Source organism: Camelus dromedarius, chromosome 16 (assembly GCF_036321535.1).
Source record: "Camelus dromedarius isolate mCamDro1 chromosome 16, mCamDro1.pat, whole genome shotgun sequence".
In the NCBI taxonomy this organism is placed as follows: Eukaryota; Metazoa; Chordata; class Mammalia; order Artiodactyla; family Camelidae; genus Camelus; species Camelus dromedarius.
This window is the reverse complement of record NC_087451.1, coordinates 11,688,300-11,711,792: the sequence shown is the minus strand read 5'-3', so window position 1 is coordinate 11,711,792 and position 23,493 is coordinate 11,688,300. Positions and strand designations below refer to the sequence as shown.

General features: G+C 35.6%; 1 protein-coding gene across 2 annotated transcripts in view; it reads right to left on the bottom strand.

The window, feature by feature from the left end:
* Nucleotides 1-10,639: 10,639 nt before the first annotated feature.
* Nucleotides 10,640-23,493, bottom strand: part of GDPD1 (glycerophosphodiester phosphodiesterase domain containing 1) — a 41,276-nt gene continuing 28,422 nt past the window's right edge. For both annotated transcript variants that reach the window (XM_010990432.2, XM_064494984.1), the window contains exons 5-10: nucleotides 21,446-21,564; nucleotides 20,840-20,929; nucleotides 16,077-16,210; nucleotides 13,762-13,821; nucleotides 12,391-12,442; nucleotides 10,640-11,977 (exon numbers count right to left, since the gene is read on the bottom strand). In XM_010990432.2, the coding sequence (XP_010988734.1) occupies nucleotides 11,855-11,977; nucleotides 12,391-12,442; nucleotides 13,762-13,821; nucleotides 16,077-16,210; nucleotides 20,840-20,929; nucleotides 21,446-21,564 (578 nt within the window). In that variant the 3' untranslated portion in view covers nucleotides 10,640-11,854. The remainder of the gene's footprint in view (nucleotides 11,978-12,390; nucleotides 12,443-13,761; nucleotides 13,822-16,076; nucleotides 16,211-20,839; nucleotides 20,930-21,445; nucleotides 21,565-23,493) is intronic.

Here is a 23,493-nt window from a genome sequence, read left to right as displayed (position 1 = left end):
GATCAAAGTCACCCAGCATCTCATTAATTCAGGTTCCAATTAATTAAACTAACCAGATGGTAAAACAACAAAAATATCAGCCAACTAAAAGGGCAACAGAAGTGTAGCTGAGTATAGCTCAGTGGTAGAGCTCATGCTTAGCATGCATAAGGTCCTCAATTCAATCCCCAGTATCCTCTATTAAAAATTTTTTTAATTAAAAAAAAAAGAGTAAGTAGGATTGGAGACTCTGGGGATGAGAAGCAGCATGAGTAAATTCTAAAGATCAAATGCCCTCAAAACTTTTATTTTCTCGAATTTGCTTATTTATATTACTTGCCCTTATTTCTTTTGGATTGTTCATCTTTTCTTTCATCATTGGTGTGAGCTCTATGAACACCAGAAAACTTAATCACTTCAACTATCACGTTTGCTGCAAATATTTTCCCCTGTCTTTTGACTTGGGGGAATTTTTGGATATATAGGATATTTACAATTTTAATAGGTCACTGGGACATAACTCATGGAGCATATAATTCCAAAAGATTTGATTTTTATGTAGTCAAATGCGTTCGTTTTTTTTTTTCTTCTTTGCCTTTGGATTTTATGTATTTTCTTCCAGACTTATTGAGATATAATTGACATATAGCTCTATATAAGTTTAAGGTATATAGCATAATGAATTGACTTACATACATCATGAAATGATTATCATAAGATTGGTGAACACGCATCATCTCACATAGATACAAATTTTTAAAAATGGAAAAAAAATTTTTTTCCTTGTGATGAGAACTCAGGATTTCCACTCTTAGCCACTTTCATATATAACATGCAGCAGTGTTAGTTGTATTTATCATGTGGTACATTACACCCCTAGTACTTATTTATCTTATAACTAGAAGTTTGTACCTTTTGACTGCCTTCATCCAGTTCCCCTCCCCTCACTCCCCACCTCAGAAAATCACAAATTTGATTTCCTTTTGCAGTAGTTTGTTCATTTTTTTTAAATATAATTGACCTACAACATTATGTTAGTTTCTGTTACACAACATAGTGATTTGACATTTTTATACACTTCAAAATGATCACCGTGATAAGTCGTTACAATCTGTCACCATACAAAGATATTACATAATTATTAACTATATTCCCCACACTGTGCATTTCATGCCCATGACTCATTTATTTTGCAACTGGAAGTTTGTACCTCTTAATCTCTCTCGACTATTTCTTTCTTCCCCTCGCCAGCCCCCACCACCAGCAACCACCTGTTTGGTCTCGGTATCTATGACTCCATTTCTTTTTTTTCTGGTGTACAGCATAATGTTTCAGTCATACATATACATGTATATTCGTTTTCACATTCTTTTTCATTATAGGTTACTGCAAGACAGTGAATATAGTTCCCTGTGCTATACAGAACAAATTTGTCTTTTACCTATTTTGTATATAGTAATTAACATTTGCAAATCTCAAACTTCCAATTTATCCCTTCCCACCCCCTTTCCCTCTGGTAATCTTAAGTTTGTTTACTATGTCTGTGAATCTGTTTCTGTTCTGTAGATAAATTCATTAGTGTCTTCTTTTTTCTTTTTTAGATTCCACGTATGAGTGATATCGTATGGTATTTTTCCTTCTCTTTCTGGCTTATTTCACTTAGAATGACGATTGCCCAAGCAGCAAAGCATAGGAAATTTGAGTTGTAAACAAAGGTGGGCATCAAGGAGCTGAAATAAGTTGCTTTCCATGGTTATGAGTGCTCCCAATCAATGGAAGGGCATAATTAGAGAGTAAATACTCTTCTATTAGGGGTACAGGTATCTCTGTTTGGGTAAGTTTAGAATGGATGATCAATAAGTGCTAAAATTCTAAAAATATTAAAAATCTAAAATATTTCCATTCATTCAAATTCTGTCTGAAAACAGGTGAAATAAACATTTATCTTTCCAAACAGTCAAGGTCTGTTTGTAAATAACCTTAAAAATTTCTTTTTAGATTTTTAATTGTGGCAAAATATCTATAACCTAAAATTTACTATCTTAGGTTTTTGTTTTTTTTGTTCTGGATGGAGTTTTAATAAAATGTCAATTGGTCAGTTACACACAGATGATCTTTCACATTTTGTTTTCAAGTAAGTGAGGTAGTGGGGAGGGTACAGCTCAGTGGTTACAGCACATGCTTATCATGCACAAGGTCCTGGGTTCAATCCCCAGTACCTCCATTAAAATGACTAACTGAATAAATAAACCTAATTACCTCCCCCCAATACAAAAACAAAACAAAAGAAAACAAGCAAAAAACCTACAAATGAGTGAGGTCGTATGCTCTGGCAAAAATTACAGGCTCAATTGTAACCTCTGGGGATGACTCTGTAGAGGGAAAACCCTGATTATCTACCACCCCAAGTTTATCAAATTTATTTTGAATTTATTTTCTAAAACTATATTTTTATTTAGTCCATCTTAACTGTTTTTAAGTGTACAATCCAGCGGCACTAAGTATATTCACACTGTCGTGCATCCATCACTACCACTATTTCCTGAACTCTTTTCATCTTGGAAAACTGAAACTCTACCCATTGAACAAAAAATCCCCCTTCCCCCCTGCCCCAATCCCTGGAAACCATCATTCTACTTTCGGTCTCTATGAATTTGACTACTCTAGGTACTTCATATGAGTGGAATCATACATTTGTATTTTTGTGACTGGCTTATCATAATGTCCTCAAGGTTCATCCATGTTGTAGCATATGTCAGAATTTCCTTCCTTTTTAAGGCTGAATAACATTCCATTGTATGTATACACCACATCCTGTTTATCCATTCATCTACTGATGGCCACTTAGGTTGCTTCTACCCCTTGACTAATGTGAATAATGCTCCTAAGAACATGAGTGTACAAATATCTTGACAAGTCCTTGCTTTCAATTCTTTTGTATATTTAGCCAGAAGTGGAATTGTTGGGTCACATGGTAATTCTACTTTTAATTTTTTGAGGAATTGCCCTTTTATTTTTCCATAGCAGCCACACCATCTTGCGTTCCCACCAACAGTGCACAAGGGTTCCAGTTTCTCCACAACCTCTCCAATAAATGAGTATTTTCTGGATGTTCTTAAATAGTAGTCATTCTAATGATTTGAGGTGGTTCTAATAACTTTTTAAAACAAGTTGTCTGGGTGAAGTTATTCCCAAAACTGTTGAATTCAGAAAAACACAACATTTTTCCTGAGAAAAATGTTGCCATACTTCTTAACATTTCCCCCTTTCTGAGATGATATCATATATCTAAGTTTTTGGTAGGTTATATTTGGATTGCTGTTAGAGATTAATAGGATCAGGTGTATCCTGTTACATTTTGCAAAACCACCTAAGTGTTTCTTAGAACCACATGCCCTAAAAATGATGACTGTGTGAATATACCCAAGAAAAAGGGAAATGAATCAGTGACAGAGGAGGAGGCACTGGGAAAGAAGTTGTAAAGAGTTACACAGTTCATCTGAACTTTACTTAAGTACACAGAACTGTAGCTTCTTTATTGGTAAGTTTTAATATTTGACCTCAAAGATCACAGAAGAGAGAAATGGTGAAGCTTCTGGATCTTTTAAAACTCAAATATCTTTATTTCATAATATGGTGAAAATGGTTAGAATGAGGAAGTGAAAAAAAATCCTCTGTGTAACACCATACAACTGTTGGAAGAGGACTAGCACTGATTTATATTAAATATTAATTTGTTTAATCAAAAGTCTTGCTTGGAAGAGAAAGGAAAACAATTATATAACAGCTAATTTAATTCCTTTTACCACACTCTTTCCACGATCGTATTTAAGAAATTCAGACACAAAGTTTATGAAAATAGAACCAGCCTATTAACAGCGGTGTTGTGTGGCGAAACAGCTTTGAACTTCGTCTCTGAAGAAACAGGTTTGCATATCAGGTTTGTCACCTTACTAGCTGTGCAGTCTTACATGAGTCACTCAACCCATCAGAGCTTCTGTTTCCTCATCTATAAACCAGAGTAAGATTATAGGACTATGGTAAAGATTAAAGAAGATAAGAGGTGTGACAGAACCTCACATACAAAAAATATTGGATAAATGTTAACTTCATCCCTTTTCCCAAAGCAGGCTCTGAATTGTTTGGTTATTTTGTAGAGCTTAAAGCATGAACACTTGGGCACTGAGTAGTGTTTCTCAGAGAATGACTTGATTCAGAATTTTTTATATTCCCTCCAGAAATATGTTTCTTTCCCATCTCAGTAAATGGCTATGCCATCCAACTATCCAGTTGTAGAAGCCAAACCTATCAATCAGCCTAGAGTTTTTCCCCTTTCTTCATCCACCAAGTTTATTGGTCCTACCTCCAAAATACATCTCATATCAGGGGGGAGGGTATAGCTCAAGTGGTAGAGTGCATGCCTGGCATGTACAAGGTCCTGGATTCAACCCCTAGTACCTCCTCCAATATAAATAAATAAACCTAATTACCTCCCTTCCCACCCCTAACAAAAAAAAAAAAAAAGTAAAAAAAAAATACATCTCAAATCTAGCCACTTCTCTTTGTCTCCACTCTCACTGCCAATCTCCACTTCCATCTTTTTTTCCTTTTTTGTTATATTTGCTAGTTAATTTTTTAGATTCTACATATAAATGATAACATATAGTATCTTTCTCTGACTTATTTCATTAAGCGTAATACACTTCAAGTCCACCCATGCTGTCAAAAATGGCAAATTTTCATTCTTTTTTATGGCTGAATAGTGTTCCACTGTGTATATATCACATCTTCTTTACATGTTCATCTGTTGATGGGCACTTAGGTTGCTTAGCTATTGTAAATAATGCTATCTTATTATCTTAGCTATTGTCAATAGGTTGCTTAGCTATTGTAAATAATGCTATCTTATTATCTTAGCTATTGTCAATAATGCTGCTAGGAACACTGTGGTGCATGTATCTTTCCAAATTAGTGTTTTCATTTTCTACGGATATATACCCAGGAGTGAAATTGCTGGGTCACATGGTAGCTCTATTCTTAGTTTTTTGAGACACCGCTACAGTGGCTACACCAACAGTGTAGGAGGGTTCCCTTTTCTCTACCCTCACCAATATTTGTTACTTGTGGCTCTTTTCCATCTTGTACATCTTCAATCTATTCCTACTCTTCAGCAAGAATAATCTTTACAAATACACATCACTCCTCTGCTTAAAAACCTTAATGCCTCCTCAGTGCCCTTAGAATAAAATGCAAATTCTTTACCATGGGCAGCCGAGAAGTCTCTGCACCATCTGATTCCTACCGAGCTTCCAGCCTTACCGTGCATCTCCAGTTTACTTTGCTCCAAGCACACTGCTTTCCTTTCTGCTCCTTGAAAACACCAAGCTCTTTATCACTTCTTGCATTTGTGGTTTCCTCTGCCTCAAACACCCTTCCCTCAGGTTTTATCTTATTCTTCAGGCTGAAATGCCATCTCCTCAGAGGCCTTCCTTGGTTACTGAAACTAAAGTTGCCCCCTGATCCATTAACCCTCTATCACATCAAAATTAGCCATGGTTATGTTGCTTCCTTGTTTATTGTTTGTCTATTCTCAAAGGCAAGGACTCTGTCTTGTTACCATAGTATATATAACACTTTGCCCAGTGCCAGGCACATGCGCCCTTACATGGTTGTTGAATGAATGAATAACTAAATGAATTAATTTTTAAAGAAAGGGCAGGAAGGCTTGAAAATCTGCATTTTGGCTAGCTTCCCAGGTGAATGTGTCAGGAAACAAATAGTAACAAATGCGCACTCAAATTAGAATAGTTTGAGTATTGTTTGATAAGAGATCATTTATAAAGGTAAGAGGAAACTACAAGGCTAGTACAATGCCCAATCACTAGTAATAGAGCTCTTGCCATTCAGAGAATGGAGAAAGGTTACTGGATCTGTTACCGGGTCCTGGAAGGAGAGAGTCCTGGAGACAAAGCCACCTCGATGTAAGCTTGCCCTCCAGTCAGAGAACTTAATGAGCCCACACTGATTTTAGAGAAAGGAGTCTGAGAGAAGCAGTTCCATCCTTGCTGTCCTTCCTCTTCGTGGTCTCCTACTGGGGCTCCCTATTGGCCAAACTGGAAGAAGACTGTGACTGGGATCAGACAGCAATTTTACCTGTAAGGTTATATTTCTTCCATTAGAAAGAAACTAAGATATGTAAAATAAAATATTAACAGTTGTCATTTCTGGATGTTAGATTCACAAATGTTGAACACTGTTTTTTGTTCTTATCTGAGATTTCTGAATTTCTCATGAACGTGGTGGTAGTGTTCCATCTCCTCCCATGGTTAGTGGTCTCGGCCACGTCAGAGAACAGTACATACATCTGACACGTGGAAGTTTTCTCCTTTATAGCTTTTATTTGGAAGGTTCAATTTTCATGAGGTCACACTTGCAACCTCCTCTTCTACCAGATTTTTGATATTTCTCTCAGCACTGAATGGTGAATTAGAGACAAATTAGAAATATCAGGATGGGTGCAAAGGTTATGACCCAACCACACCAGTTCTAGCCAGGTGACCTTGTAAATTCTTTCAATTTGTTTCATTTAAAAAGTGGCAATATGATAATGTCAACTACTCTACCAGGCTACTGTGAGAAATGCATGAGAATGTATATATGTATGTAAAAGTAAGTAAAATCTAAATAGTTATATAAATGTCCCATTATTCAGCAATACCCAAACTTTCAAACTCACTGTTACTTGAAGCTTAATTTGAATTGAGAATATTTGAAAAGGTTTTTTTTTTTTTTCCTCTCTAGCAACCCATGGGCTTTTTTGGTATCAGCTGTCTGTGAATCTCCAAGTAGGTATCCTAGGAAACTAAGAAATACAGAGCAGCTTCTCTCTGACAATTCTTGGCCACACTAGATTTCCCCTCTATCCTCCCCCCTCCGTGGTCAGCTACAAGTGCTTCCTTCTCCAGGTGTCTCAGATTTCCTCAGTTTACCCTTTCCATCTCCAGCTCTCCCATGCTGACCCCCATCCCCACCTGTTATGAACTGAACTGTGCCCCCCAAATTCATATATTGAAACCCTAGACTTCAGTGTGACTGTATTTGGACTTAGAGCCTTTAAGGAAGTAATTAACATTAAATGAGGTCATAAGGATGGGACCTAATCTCATAGGACTGATGCCTTATAAGACAGAGACACCAGAGACCTCTCTCTGTGTGCGCATATCTCTGTGCAAAAGGCCATGTGAGGATATAGCAAGTCAGTGCCATCTGCAAGCCAAGAAGAGAGGTCTCTCCAGACACTAATCCTCCTGGTACTGTGATCTTGGATTCTCGCCTCCAGACTGAGAAAATTAATTTCTGTCATTTAAGCCCGTTGTATTTTGCTCCAGCAGCCTGAGCCAACTAATCTACCACCTTTAGCTCTTCTATCCTCTTTCATGTGCAAAACATCCCAGTTTTTCACACTCGAACTCCACCCTGGAGTATAAGAAAGATTCTTATACTTCCTCCTCTCCTCCCAGCTCTCGATTAGACCACACGTACCCGGGAGGGCAAGAATTGTTCTATGTGGTTCACATACACCTGTAACTCAGGTGCCTGGCATGCAGACATTCTATTTGTTGAATAAATTCAGTCTGGAAAGAGATCTTTGCTCACATGTCCTTCTCTCTCCAATATCTCCAATCTCTCTCCAGTAGCTCCTTATTTTCACACATGCATAAACTTTCCCATCTTAAGACACAGCTCACTTGATATTGCTGTCTTTTCAACTATGCTGGTTCTCCACTTTCTCTGAATAAGTGGCTGATTTTTACTAGCCTCATTTAGTACCAGTCAGTGCTCTTCATCTGTTTGCAATCTGGTATCAGGTCCATCAAGCATGGGGAGTTAAGGCCTCCCTTTAAACCAGATGCAGTCATCGTTTCCAGCCCTTGCTTTCCTTGAACTCCATGTTCTATTTTGGATGCTGCTGATAACCAGCTTCTTTCTTAAAATTATCTACTTTTGTGGGGTTGAGGACACTGTACTGTCCCTCGTTCTCATTTCTCAGACCACACCTTCTCTGTCTCCCCTGAGGGGAGAAAAGATCATGGATCAAAGGTTTCAGAAGCAGGAAAAAAAGAATTTTTTTTTGAGAAAACTTTTTAAAGTTAAACTTTCTGTGGGACTCACATACGAAACAAAAAAAGCAGAGCAGCTCTTGTCAAATTGGGAATGGTTAACACCTAGCTACACCTGCTCAGCCCCCTCCTCAGTATAACTGTCCCCACTCACCTAGCGAAGGTATCTAGGCCCTGTTTTATCTTAGGGTTTCAAGAAACTAAAATTTAAGTTAACTGGACAAACAAGATCAATGAATTTGTATTATTTTCATAAGTAATACGATGAGTTAAAATTATGCCTGTTGTGATAGAGTTCTCTACTTTTCAAAGAAAAAGGCATAAATGAGTGGGAATGTTGTCATTCAAGCTCACTACGGTATGAATCATGCAATTCACAACGTAGGCATCCAGTGGCATAGCAACCTATTCGAATTGCAAGTAGAATACTGAGAAGGAACCAATATCACCTCGAAAGCGCTAGCTTCAACAATACCTACAAGGTATATGAAACTCCCAAATCTACTCTTGCAGACTTATCCTTTCATCCAAGAGCTAATGAACCTACACTCACATGCCTTTCTGTCATGTCAGAGAATACCCATACACATCGTTTTTACCACCAAACTGGTTCCCCTCTCCAAGTTCCCCATTTTCTTGCAGCTTTGGAGTTAGTAGTGACTTTCCCTTCTCCTTTTAAGCTCATCTAGTCACCAACTCTTATTAACTCTTCCCTTAGAGAGACGTGTAGATGTATCATTTCCCCACTTTGTCACGACTTTCATCTGGACACTCATTACTCCATGCCTGGACTGCTGCAAGAGTTTCCATCCTGTAGACTATTGCCAAATTAATTTTGATGCAATCTTATGTTCACTGGATCTGAATAGCCTTCTGATCTGGTTTCTAGACTGTTCTTTGGTCTAAGCTCATATCTTTATTTCAGATTAGAGGATGATCTAATTGTCCAAACATTAGTCAGTGTTATACAAAAGAGGCAGCAAAACTAAACATCACTAGTGGCTTTATGAATTGTCTTGGTACGCTCCCAGCATTTTGAGCTCTGTGACTCTTGGATCTGACTACTTTAGTCCTGATCTCGTTTTGGTGCCTGGTCTCCAACTGCTTTTTACATTTTCCCTTTGGTACTGAAATGATTATGTTATATATTATTGCCTAGCAGTTTCAGTTCTTGTTTTTAATGTCTCAAGTTTAGCCACCCACTTAAGACACACGACTTTCAATTCAGAACAACTTCCACCTGGCATCCATGGCGTTCCTTAATTGGAAAGGCAACTTTTACTTTTATCTATGGCAGATTCTCTCTTGACAATTTATTTAAAATTTTTTTTTAACTTTTCCAGGGCCACCGTGCTGCACAGCTCTGAGCAGAATCATTCACATTGTAATATGTGTTAGTGGTTTCCTATACTAGAACAAACTATGATTTATGTTTTAAGTTCTCTTTTCCTAATCCCCTGAAGCCATTCTTTTTCCACAGTTGTGGCTTCTAGATGCTCACCTATAATCAGGGCCTCACCCCAATTTCTAGAACCAGTTCTGGCCAGAAATGAGAGGTTGAATAGCTCTAGGACTCAGTGCTAATTTACCCTTGTAATTAGTTCAGTGTTACCCTCTGTTCTTCAGTTCTATTAAATGAGCTTCTTTCCAAGACCTGGGTCGTAGTTCTGGTATGTTGTGTCCTATTTTGCCATGGTAATATGCCCAAGAACCTAGTCCTACTTACTACCTGTTAAAATTCCCTCATGCCAATTCCTACTGAAATACTTGCCTACTGTTGTCCATTGCCATGTATTTAGGATACCATCGGTACGCTGGTCCAGACCTGTAAGCTGAGTCTGTCAAATCTAGTACCAACTTCATCCCAGCAAAAGGGTCTAGTCACATCTTTTGACTACTTCTCTAGCCTTCCCCATGCTGTTCACCATGCCTAGCAACATCTATCTCAAAATGCAAGAGTATTTAACTCTTTTTAAAACATGATGCCCCAATTAGAAAAGCAGTATTCAGATGTTATCCGATTGTAAATGTTAACTCTCTTATTACAGATACTGTACTTTTATTAAGTGAGTTAAAGTCATCTTTATCAAGCTTTTAAAACATGACTTTCTAAACATCTTTACCATACTGGGAAACTTATCTTCTACCAGTGGACACAAAATATATGCTGGCCCTATAAAATGAACTGTGCTATAACTGAATCATAACAAAGCAAAATTTGGAAAGGAGAAATAGGAAAAAGAATAACATCAAAGATGATCAAAGTGATCTCTAGCAATTATAATCGTAAGTTACTACAAGTGAAAGTGAAAATGACAAATTTTAATGGATTACCTGCCCAAGTTATTTATTAAAATGCCAAAAAGCAATTTCTTTACCATAAATATTTTTCCATATTTTATTTTCCTTATACTAGAGAGAAGTCTCAGGTACGTTTATTCATATGGTCAATTCACCACCTCATTAAATTCTGCAAAAAAAAAAATTCATAAAGCATATTTGGAATTACAACTGTAAAAAAAAGACAGTGGGGAATCCTCTTGTTCTTGAAAACTTTATTGCAGTTTAAACAAACAAACAAAGTTATTTATGTCACCCAGGGACAGGTGGGAGAGTATGATCACCCTTCGTAGCTCACAGCTGGCAAACTCCAAATGAGAGATGTAATCTAAGTAAAAGATATTTATTACTCCAGATTATATTCACCTCCCAAAGTGATAATGAAAATAAGTCAAAAAGATTATAAACAGGTTTACATGAAGTCACATCAGAAGAGCTGAGAAAGTGAGGCCTAATGCTTTGGGAAATTCTGGTTCCACTTAATACTCAGAAGGATAAATTCTTAAAAGGTCAAGAGGAGGTGGTTTATACTGTAAGTATTAAAAACAACGATACTCACTTTCGGCAATTTCATGTTATTATTAGGATTCAAGACGTTACGTAAAATCTAGATGTAGGCCCAGTTAGTCACTGGCAAAAATGGAAAACCTACATTTCTTGAGAATAAAGAAAAATAAACAAAAGTGTGACTATTTGCATTTTGTTTTAATTTACAATCATTAAGTTCAATTTTAATGTTCACACACACACAAAACACATGGTAGCATTATTACACACCTGAAAATGATTCTAAATACAAGGTCCCTATTAACGACAGAAACCAAGAAACTGAATTCAAGAAACTGAAACATTTTATTTCTAATCATGTAATAAAGTTTCAGTTATTCCTTTTGAGTCTGCCTTCTGTTAACAATGTGCAGCTTGTCAGATAATTATATCACTGATTTCCAAGCTCTCCTTCCACTGTCTTTTTCTCCTTTAACTGAGATGTGCCTGGAGATAACAAGGTGACTCAGATAGCTGTAACGGCCTTCAACAATTGTTTTACTAATTAGTTGATCTTATTCTAGTGAAGGCTAATGTCAAATTTACCCCATAGTCTTTGATTGCAGAATTACTTATAATAGTAGAATACTGCCTCATATACAGAAATCTTGATCATTAATCTTCTACATACATCGCATAACCAATTATCTTTCTAAACAATTTACAAATGTAAAATATGCAATATTGTTTAAAATAAATATACAATATATAGTTTCTACATTCTCAGACAGGCTTAAAAATGAGGTAATAAAAACTTAACTGATTAAACCTTTTACCATTCTTGGAAATGGCTTAGGGAAATGGTGAAAAAATTTTTTTTCCTTAGGGCTTTTCATGTTTTCTTTGAATGTTTCTGAGTACCCCCTTTTCTATTCTGAAAAATTATGTAAAAAATCCTTAAGTTTTGTTGGATAGTCTGTCATCACTCCAGTTGCTCCCAAATCAAAAGCTCTTTTGTATTCTTGCTCTTCATTTAATACCCAAACATACACCTGAAAATCAGAAACATGAGAAATATGATAAGAAATGTTAAAATAGAAAATTATTTTTATGGTAGTATGTACGTACTCCAATCTCAGCATACTTAGAATTACCCTCTTAACAACCTGCAGTTTTAAGAATCATTGAACTCTTTTTTAAAAAAAGTCCACTTTGTTCATTCAATATAGACTGTCCCATTCCTCCGGCTTCAGCCCTTCTCACCTACAGAAATGGACTCGAGCTACTGAAATGCCAGTACTTTCTTGTTAACTGTAAGGACGAGCTTACGGGCTTCATCTGCAAACCAGCAAAGCAGCAGCAGCAGAGTCGGGACCAAATTAAGTCAGTTAAATGTTCCTGCCCCTTAAACTTGTGTTAAACTGGTCAACTACCCTGTTTCTAAAACGCATCATTCCAAACTTACCTGAATGCCTCGGGCAGTGAGGTGGTTGAACAAAGCTTTTCTCATTAGTAAACTAGAAAAGAAAAGCAGAACAGATTTAGGTAATCCTTAGCTCTAAGGAAGGACTCAAATTAGTCCTTAGTTCTAATTTAGTTAATTTGGAGTTCTCGAGTAGTAACAGCTGCTGTGGATGCAGTTCTGTCTTAACTACTGGATCTCCTTTCTACTCCTTGCTGCCCTTAGCGCCCCAGGAGACCCACATTCATTGAAGCAGCTCAGTGGAGAAGAGGCTCCCTCGCTTTCCCTGCTGGTGCCACAGTGAGAGTGAGAAAGAACTGGGAAGTCGGTGTTCCTAACTTCCCAGGTTAAAATAAGGCAGTGAGCTTGGGTCAAGTCCATCATATCATATCACAGTCCACTTATAAAATAAATTAGTCTTTTGTGAGCTTAGAAACCTAATGTCTGTTAATTACACTATCTTATATAGAGGGAAAAAAAGCATTTTTCTTTCTAGTTCCAAATAACTAACTTAAAAGTGAACTTTTAGAATACACATCACTTGAGCAAGAAGGGAACTTACTGTACTGGAAAGTTATACATATTATTTCTATTCTGTTTATGTCTATTAGAATGATTCAATAACAAAAACTAAAAGTCATGCATTTAACACCAATTAGAAATGCATCCTTAAAAACTAGAAATTAAATCAGGAGTAAAGCCAAAAGGAATAAATCCCGTGGCAGAGAAAAGATAAAACTAGTTATCTATGAAAGAGGAGGTAAATAATAAAAGGTTGTATTTTATAACTGTTATTTAAGCATTCAAGGTTCCATTTTAAAGCAAAGTATAGCACAGTAACTTTGTGGGTTTTACCTAAAATTAAACTCAACATGTCTTAGAATTTAAGGCATTTTCTTTAAAGTAGATGCCCACCCCACAGGTAGTGCCTCCTTTCTGCTATTAAGTCTCAGTGCAGATTTTTCTGAGAAATGTGCCATTAGTCAATATATACTCTTACATATATTTGCATTGCTGTGCACACTTCTTTTCACCATGGTTTTGACTGCAGCCTAGTGGAAACATGAGTAAGCACAAGGGAATGGGGACATATTCTGGCTTTGCTACTAACCCCAAGTAAACCGCTTAGCTTTGGGTGGGTGGTGCTCAGTTTCTCCTGAGTTTGATGAGATTCTCTCTCTCGATTCCTCCTAAGGTTTGTGACTAGTAATTAAGCTAGTCCTAAATGATTCCTACACATCCATTTGTATAGTAGGTATTCAACTTGTCCTTGTTGCAAATTACACGTAGAAAGTTTGCTTTAAATTATACGCACAGTACTTAATAGGTAGAGCTAAAACAGTAACTTGTACATGAAGAAACTAAAATTCTTACATATCAGAAAGCCAGATGAGAAACCTTTGACTTCTGGACATGGTGTGCGGTTCTTTTAACCTGAGGCAAAATAAAATTTAAATCATTAGTGTAATAAAATAAAGCAAGTTCAAAAACAAAAACAGTGCCTTGCTTGCACTTCATATATGGTCAAAAAATATTTGGAAAAGGACAAAAACAAATTAAAACAAAGCCCATTTGGATTCTCTAATTTCACTGATTTCAAGCTAACTTTTTAGCTACCACTATTCAAAGGCCAAAATTAAAAAGTTATCTTTCCAGAAAAAAAAAATTATCTTTCCAGAGACCTTGGGTGCCCAGAACTCATGTCTCATCTCATTTTTGGTGAAGCCTCTTTCTCTTGCTTTGCCTGTTGTAATTTTGTATATAGCAGATTTAAACATACAACTACTCTTTACTATGAATTGAAAGATAGTTGGGGTGAAAATGAGACTAAAATACCTAAAGCCATTTTTTTTCCCTCTTTCCCTTTCAGTATTTGAAAACCAAGACTGTCCTTTTTAGTTATCTTTCCTACTGAAAGAGAGCATACTTGACTTTTAGACCTTTGCTGAGTTCCTTCTTCAATCTCTTTGATGCCTAGAGCAGCAATGTGTCATTGATTTGGGGTTTTTCCCAGAGGAAATCTCTGAGAAGTCAATCTCCCTACTATGACAATTCCTCAGCTTCTTTCTAAGTTTAACAGAACACAATGACTTTCATTCTCCCCAAATCTTCACTCTTATTTCCTTTCTAACTCCTCTTATTTACACGTTTAAGGTAACTCTGAGTCTCCACACTTAAATTCATTTTTTCTCTGAATTCAGTTTTTTATCTGAAGCTCTCTAAATGAACTCCTTTTCCTCCCAACTTTAGCCCAGGTAGAAAGTCCTGATTGGAATTTCAGGAATCTCAGGGATTTAATATCTCAAAATACTAATTACCTCAATAAACACAAGGTATTATGTTGTCTTAAGAAGTATCTATTGTCTTTCATTAAAAAGTTAAAACATACAAACACATAATATTTTATCTGTCTTAATCCACCATCACTTTTTTTATATAAAAAATAAATTCTATGAAGTTTGTCTACATGTCTGTATTTTAATAATATTTGCTTCTAAAAGGAACACATGGAGATGATCTAGTCCATTCCAGGCCAGAGGAAAGCTAAGTACTTTAGGAATAAATGGTTAGGAATTATTCAAATCTAGCAAATGAAAATGATTTATTTGTAGACAAGAAGTGATTTCTGCTGTTTTGTCTGGGAAACAGTTACAAAGACTGCTAATAAATATAATTGCGAATAAGATAAGACAAACATGCTCATCACTAAGAAACTCAGATTGGAAGACAAGCATGAAACAAAGTTGCTGAGTACAAGCATATGGACCAAACTGTTTCTCTTAACAATATTTTCTAATGACTGCTGCACTAATGTTCGGTTTGATTTTTTACAGTTCTGTGGGTATGAAAAAAGTTTTCATGCAGGTGAAATCACACTTAAATGATCTCCCCACAAGCTTTGAATCCCTTTGTTATGACTCAGTTATTATTAGAAATTTACAATTAGAAAGGACATTCGAAGGGTGCAGCTTTGGGAGATGAAGTTCTTTCTCTAATAATAACGATAAAAATAAATAGTACAGAAGGGTATGAAATGAAAAAAAAAGATAATTTAACAATAAAAGCTATCATTTACTGAGTGCTTATTATTTGCCAGGCAATTCTAAGTGTTTTATATGTTTTTATCTTTTTAGCATATTAGTGTTGGAAAAGCAAGGCTCTGCACCCAGTAGAGAAATTACATAAATATGGAAGTATCTTACATAAACTAACTCTATCCTTGAGGGTTTTAGGGGTGGTTGTTCTGGTGGTGGTGGTGGTGGTTTTTCTTCCTGACTGTATTGATAGTAGTAGTGAATTTGGAGTTTAATGGAATTTCAGCTGGGTATAGTTGTCAATGAAGTAGAAAGAAGTAAGGGAAGTTGGAGGGAAATTGCTATTAGACGTTAGAGTGATAGAATTATTAAGTTTCAATAATTAAGCTCAGTTCTCTTCACCTGACTTCTGAGCACATGGGCATCAAAGTCATTGTGACCTGAAACTGGTCCAGATTAAATACTTATAATCTTTTATTATTCATTTTAAAGAATGTATCTTAATTTTATTAAAAGCATTGTTAATATAGGTTAGCTAATCAAATATGGAAACAACTACAATAATCTATTCTTCATCACTGATATTGAAATTAATGAGCCTTCATCTTAGTTCTCTTGTAATTGATAATCGATGAAAACAGGGTAACTACTTACTTTAAAATGATAGAAGGCATTGGGATTTCAAAAAACTGTTCTCGAATGGGCACAAAGGGCAAGAGGCCAGTGAAGAACAGACCAAGAATGAGCAGAACACGTTGTAAACTGAAGAGTATAGGAATATCTGAGTTCTAAAAGACAGAAACAATATTATATGTTACTTTATAACTATTCAGATAAAGAGGATTATTTCACAAACTTCAAAATTTCCCAAGACTGTATCTTGACATCTGTTAAAAGCACTTCCTGAATTATCAACATCCATTTCCACACACACTACACTTAGAAATGACTAGCCCTTGACCAGTGGGTCAGGGTCTATCTTGGAGCCCTATAGTGTTAACTGATGACACCCAAGTTTCTTTATGCCCTAATCTGTGCTTCTGCAACACCTCTTTAGTCTGCAGGTGCTAGTCCTTATCACCCAAGATTAAATACACCAAATTTAATGGAACAAGATAAAGAAACTAAGATGTGAAATATTCGATAACATTATATATATCCAGTAACTATGAAGAGTTACATGTTTTTAAATAGAATATGATATAGACATTAATATCTATAGATACATATTAACACTGTCACAAATATGTCATCTTTCCACTACACATACATATTTTCAAATATAAATAGGATTTTGTAAACTAGCCCAAGAATCTAACCACCATTTTAAGTTTCTATTAAAAAATGTGTTCAGGGGAAAGAGGATAGCGCAGTGGTAGAGCACGTGCTTAGCATGCACAAGGTCCTAGGTTCAATCCCCAGTATCTCCATTAAAAATAAATAAATCTAATTGCCTCCCCTCTCCAAAAAAAAAAAAAAAAAATATATATATATATATACACATATATATATAAAGTAAATATCTTCATCAAGGTCCCCAAACCCTTAGAATGTAAACTTCATACGTATATGAACTCTTTTCATCTTGCAAAACTGAAACTCTATACCCATTAAACAGCTCTCCATACTTCCCACCCCTAGCTCCTCCTATATTTGTCTTTAAAACAAATAAAAATTGTGATAAATTTGAATTTTTCTGTGCAACAGTAATACATTGAAAAATTATGCAAAAACATGATTTATTTAAATATTAGCTCTGAATCATTCCTGTATTTAAAGTAAATTTGAGGATTTCTTTTGCTCCTGTGTTCACATGCTGCTTTGTAATATTTTCAGCTTACAGATGTTTTAGCTGCAACACAACACACAAGTCCCTGAAAAAACTTCGATTTCTGCAAATTCATACACTAACAGAGCCCATGCGAGGAAAGAGGCCTAGGGGTTGACTTCAAAGTTTATGCAACTTTGGAATCAGAGAACTAAAAGTAGTAACTGGTACTTCTGGAGAGCCATGCAAGGCTGCTTGCTGGTGGGAGAGGGCTGGGAGCAGTATGCTGGTGTACCACTGGCATAACAACTGGCAGCCCCCGTATCTTTTATTTTCTAAATTTATTTATTTATTTATGCATTTATTTTCTAATATCATATTTTTAAATTGAAATATAAGTTCATGTAAAATATTATATGTTACAGGTATACAATGTAATAATTCACAATTTTTAAAGGTTATACTCCACTTATAGTTATTATAAGATATTGGCTATATTTCCCATGTTGAACATTACATCCCTGTAGCTTATTTTATACTTGATAGCTTGTACCTCTTAACCCTCCACCTCCATCTTGCCCCTCCCCCTTCCCTCTTCCCACTGGTAACCACTAAGTTCCTTCTCTATATCTGTGAGTCTGTTTCTTTTCTGTTATATTCACTAGTTTGTTGTATTTTTTTAGATCCCACATATAAGTGATACCTTACAGTATCTGTCTTTCTCTGTCTGACTTATTTCACTTAGCACAATGCCCTCCAAGTCCATCCATGCTGTACACCAGAAACTAATACAACATTTTAAATAAACTGAACTTCAATTAAAAAGGAAACAACCAACCAACCCATTTAAAATATGGGCAGAAGAATTGAATAGACGCTTTTCCAAAAGAGGAAATGCAGATGGCAAGAGGAATGTGAAAAGTTGCTCAGTATCACTAATATCAGGGAAATGCAAATCAAAATCACAATGAGACATCATCTCACACCTGTTAGAATGGCCATCATCAAAAAGAACACAAATAAATGTTGGCAAGGATGTGGAGAAAAGGGAACCCTGTACACTGCTGATGGGAATGCAAATTGGTGCAGCCACTATGGAAAACAATACCCTCATATCTTTTAAATTAGAACATCCAGGATGGGACCCAGGCACTAGTATTCTTTGAAATTATTCAGGTAATTCCAACATGCAGTCAAGGTTAAGAACCACTGCATTAAGTATGAGTGAATAAAAAGTCACTAAATGTGAGTAAGTGCCACATGTTTTCCCATCACTTCTGTGTCCCCTGCGTTCCTTTATTTTTATATTTTAAGTCTCTAGCATCTGGGAATTAAAGGGCTAATGTGAAGCTATTATAAATCATACTTTGAGAATTGTAAAAGCTGTATGACAATTACACAGCATGTTCTTAATATGAGTGACAATTATTATTGAGACATTCTTAGTATGGTGTTTGAAAATTACTGCTGAAAATTTTGGAGTTTTTAAATTCTAAAATGATAGAAAGCCAGAGGCTTCTAGAAAGATTTGTGAATCAAGGGGAAACTTCTGTGATTCTGGGCCAAAAGTGAACTTTTTATTTTGAAATAATTATAGATTCACAGGAGGTTGTAAAAATAGAGTCCTGTATACCCTTAACCAGCTGCCCCAAATGGTGACATGTGATGGAACCAGATATATCAAACCAGAAATTGACACTGTATTACTGTTAATTAGACTGTAGACCTTACTCAGTTTTCACCATTTTTAAAACCTGCATCTATTTGTGCATGTGTAGAGTTCAATGCAATTCTAACCCATGTATAGATCTGTGTAAACACCACCACAGTCAGGATACAGAACTGTCCATCACCAAACCAAAACTCCCTCCTGCTATCTCTTTTGTATTTGCATCCACTCTCTATCCCACACCCAGTCCCTGTCACCTGGAAGCCAGTAATCTGCTCTTCATGTCTATAGTTATGAGGATGTTATATACATGGAATTATATAGCCATTTGAGGTTAATTCTTTTCACTAAGCAAAACGTCTTCAAGGACCATCAGGCTGTTGCAGTTATCAACAGTTCATTCCCTTTTATGGCGGAACAGTATTGCATCGTATGGATGTATCAGTTTGTTCAGCAATGTACCACTGGAGGGCATCTGGGTCACTTCCAGTATTTTGGTATTATGAATAAAGCTGCTATAAACATTCATGTACAGGTTTTTCTGTACATAGTTTTCATTTTTCTGAAATAAACGCCCAAGAGGAAGACCACTGGTTAACATGGTAAGTGTATGTTCAGTTTTCGTAGGGAACTATCCAACTAATTGAGAGAGTGGCTGCACTATTCTCCATTCCCACCAGCAATGTGGGAGAGATCCAGTTCCTCTTCATCTTCCGTAGTATTTGCTATTATCATTATTTTTTAATTTGGGGAAAAAAAACTGAATGATGTAAAAAGATCAGCAGGTTGTGAAGCTTCCAGTATATGACCTCCCTTTTAATGACATGTGAAAATAGTATCAATTAGTTATGGAAGTCTTAAATTCTTGGGGTTCTGAAGCCACTCAGTCCATTGGTTATTCTGCTCTCTCCTTTTGTACACAGATACCTCAGGATCTCACAGAGCTTGTTGCACATAAATAAAACTTACTTGCCTTAATAAGGACCTCATTATTTTTTTTTTAAATGTATTTATTTTTCTTAGGGGAGGGAGGTAATTAGGTTTATCTCTTTTCTTAGTTTTAGAGGAGGTACTGGGGATTGAACCTAGGACCTTGTGCACACTAAGCATGCACTCTACCACTTGAGCTATACCCTCCCCCAGGACCTCATCACTTTTAATTGTACTTTTAATTGTAATGGTGCTGATCTTGGATCTGTTTTAGCCTTCTTTTCTAGGAAGGAAGCCCTTCCCAAAAGAATTATTTATATTTTAGAGTTGCTACTTGAGTCACGATATTCCTTCTGTGCTATCACTTGTATTCTGAAAGAGTCTTCATTGTTTAAAATTTTTTAAAACTCTGAATTTCAAATACTCTTAGCTGACTACATAGTTAAGTCTGTTTATAGAGGTTTAGCATACCATTTTAGAATATATCAAATTAATTTTTTATAGATACATTTTCTTCAAACAGAAAAATTTCAGTGAGTGGATGGCCTTACTTTTATATACTACCTCATAATCACGATCCTACTTAATTTGATTAATTCTGTTTGGGAGGTAGGGTAAAGAAAAACTTGAGCTGTAGAGCCGAAGGACTAAATACTTTCCTTAATTCGAAATTACACACAAAAATTTTTGATTACCCAACATAAAACAGACATTAAAAGAAAGAAATCATACTTTCTTTTACAATATACATAATAAAATGTAATAAAATGTTGGTAAATATTATCATGTGGAGATAATAATTCTGTGAGCCAGTCAAATTATATTGAACTTAAATTGCAAGGTCGGTTATCTGTATTGAATCCATTATCTATATATTTATTATCTCTAGTAGTAAACTTGTAGTTAGTTGCTTCCGTCCAGTACCATCTGACTTTGTATCAAGGCTATGAAATAAGATAATTTTTAGAAATTACTACTGTAATTACTTAACATTTATAGATCTACAACAACAACAAAGATAGATCGTTCTGTATCATTTTTGAAGCTTACCTCTTTGTAGCACTTTTCTACAATTTCATAATTGGCATTACCCCACACTGTTATATGTTCCCGTCTGTATTCCTTCACCAACTCTGAAACCTACATGTGAAAATTCAAAATTTTATGCATGTGTCTATTTGTAAATCCATCTACATGACTTCACTTAAAAAATGGATTACAGTTGACTACCTGCCAGTGCATAGTATAAAATTTTGGAAGGACTGATATATTAATTCAGATTGTTTTTTAAAAATATAAGAGGAAATTACTTTTTTACCATTATATGGCTTATCTAGTAGAACACAACTGTTTAGTAATTTAACATACACAAAGTACAAATGAAACAAGTTAAACTAGAACAAGTTAATCATATAAATGCCAGAACAGTTGGCTCATATGAGCTCACTTTTATCCATGACTGAGACATGAGAAGTCACTCTGAAAATAGGCTTTCTGACAGTGATCTCTGCTACCAGGGCGGCATTTAAAACAATACTGATCCCCAGAGTATCACATTTCCTTGAACATTATCAATCTATGCAGACACCTACTCTAGCCTTATTTAGTTTGTGAAATCGGATGCAGCACACTTAGAGTAGGTAATGCCTTAGGTACCTTCTTAATCAGCAAATTGTTGTTGACTTTGATATCGATGTTAATAGGAGTGTTAGGAAAGGCCTCAAAAACTTCCTTCAGTAATGGAATTCGGTTATCTTTTCCTTCACACTGGCATGCTGAGAAAGCAAGATTTTTAAATGTATTTTTAAAAGGTAGAACTCTTACTTTTTTGATGATTAGAAGAGTTACAGTATGTAGTCATAATAAGACATTTACAAAATGATGAAAAGTATAAAGAAGAAAAGAAAAATCATCTAAAATCCAACAACCTAGATATAACCATTGTGACCATTTGGTGTATTTCCTCTATTCTTTTTTTCCTATGCATAATTTAATACAGTTATAATATAGTGTACCTTCAGATTTTAAACTGATCTTTTTACATAAGTAAAAATAAATATTGAATGTTAATATGTTAGATTTATAACTATGATTAATATTTTTTTCCATTAAATGTTTTGAGATAACTGTAGATTCACATGCAGTTATAAGAAATAATACAGAGATCCGTGCAGCTTTTACCCAGATTCCCCAACGGTAGCCTCTTGCAAAACTGTAGTATAGTATCCTAACCATGATATTGACCTTGAGATGATCTACTGATCTTTTCTACAATTATTATTTTAAAAGGCTTTAAAATATTCCACTGAGTAGCTATACAACAATTTATTCTAATTTAACCTTTCCCCTTGAAGGGTAGCACTGTTTGCCACTCTAAAATATGCTATTTTGGTATAAGGATTATTTTGAAGTGAAGATAATTAAGAAGAAGCACATACAAGAAAAGCTCTTTGCCCTTCCCCCAGTTGCCTAAGAATGAGACTTAAACTGTACAAAAATTAATTGCCAACAACCCTAGAACTTTATCAGCACCAAAGGACTCTACATAACAAACTACAGACTAGCCTTTATCCTCCATTACTCCCCCATATATTTACCTTCCCACAATTTGCCAACCTAGACACCCCAAGTCTCTTTCTTTTGTCTTGTCACTGCTCTGAAAATTTTTTGGTTTTTGTTAAGATGCTACATAAACTCAAGGCCTAGCCATGCTTTTGTGTTATTCATCCCTGAGTTTCTCCCATGAGACATACATATTAATAAACTCCTGTTTTTCTCCTGTTAATCTCTCTTTTGTTATAGAGTCTAGCTGAGATCCTAAAAGGGTAGAAGAAAAAAAATTTGTTCCTCCCCTAGCTCCTACTAGTAGGCACTAAGATTGTTTCTAAAGTTTTGCTATGATAGTATCATTGAATTTTTCAAAGACTGAGAAAAATACATTCAGGCAAGGGAAATATATGTTAATTCAGTAATGTATTGAAGAATTAAATCAGTGCCGTTATTCAAAGAAAATTGAGTCATGAAAAAATTAGAAGAGGATTCTAAATATTCTTTTTATTTCCTGAGGGTTATTTTCTTTATTCTTCCCTTGGTTCTTTTTGCCTCTAATCATTTATATGATACACTATATATACCATATAACTATTATAAAATGTCCCCTTCCACCTGAAACTTCACTTCCACTAATCTGTGAATAACAAAATGGCAAAAGATCCTTTATTTCATCCTTATTGTACGGCAAATCAAAACAAAGGAGCATATTAAAAAAGTAAATTATATCCATGCCAAAAAATGTCTTATAATAAAGGCTCATGTGAAAAGCAGCATGTGAATGGGGAAAGAAAAAAAGGAAAAATCTGTTACTGTTTTGTGTATTCTGTATTCTATTCTTATTGCCTTTTTACTAGTCCTTGAAATTCAGATGGGGCTCTGGATCATTCTGACGGAACCCTCAATCATTGGCTTTGACTCCCTGGCCACAGAGAAAGCATATGACCTTTTAAACATAACAATATGGACAACAGGAGAGGCTTCCCCAAATCCTCAGCTGAATGGATCATGTACCTTTGATGTTATCAGAGGTCCACCTTTATGTGAAGAAAGTGTGCCTAGGAACAAAGCTAACATAGATGAAAGCAAAACCAGAAAACGGAGCTAAGAGAGAGAGCAATTATTGCTTGAGCAACTGGAGTAAGTTATGTCTG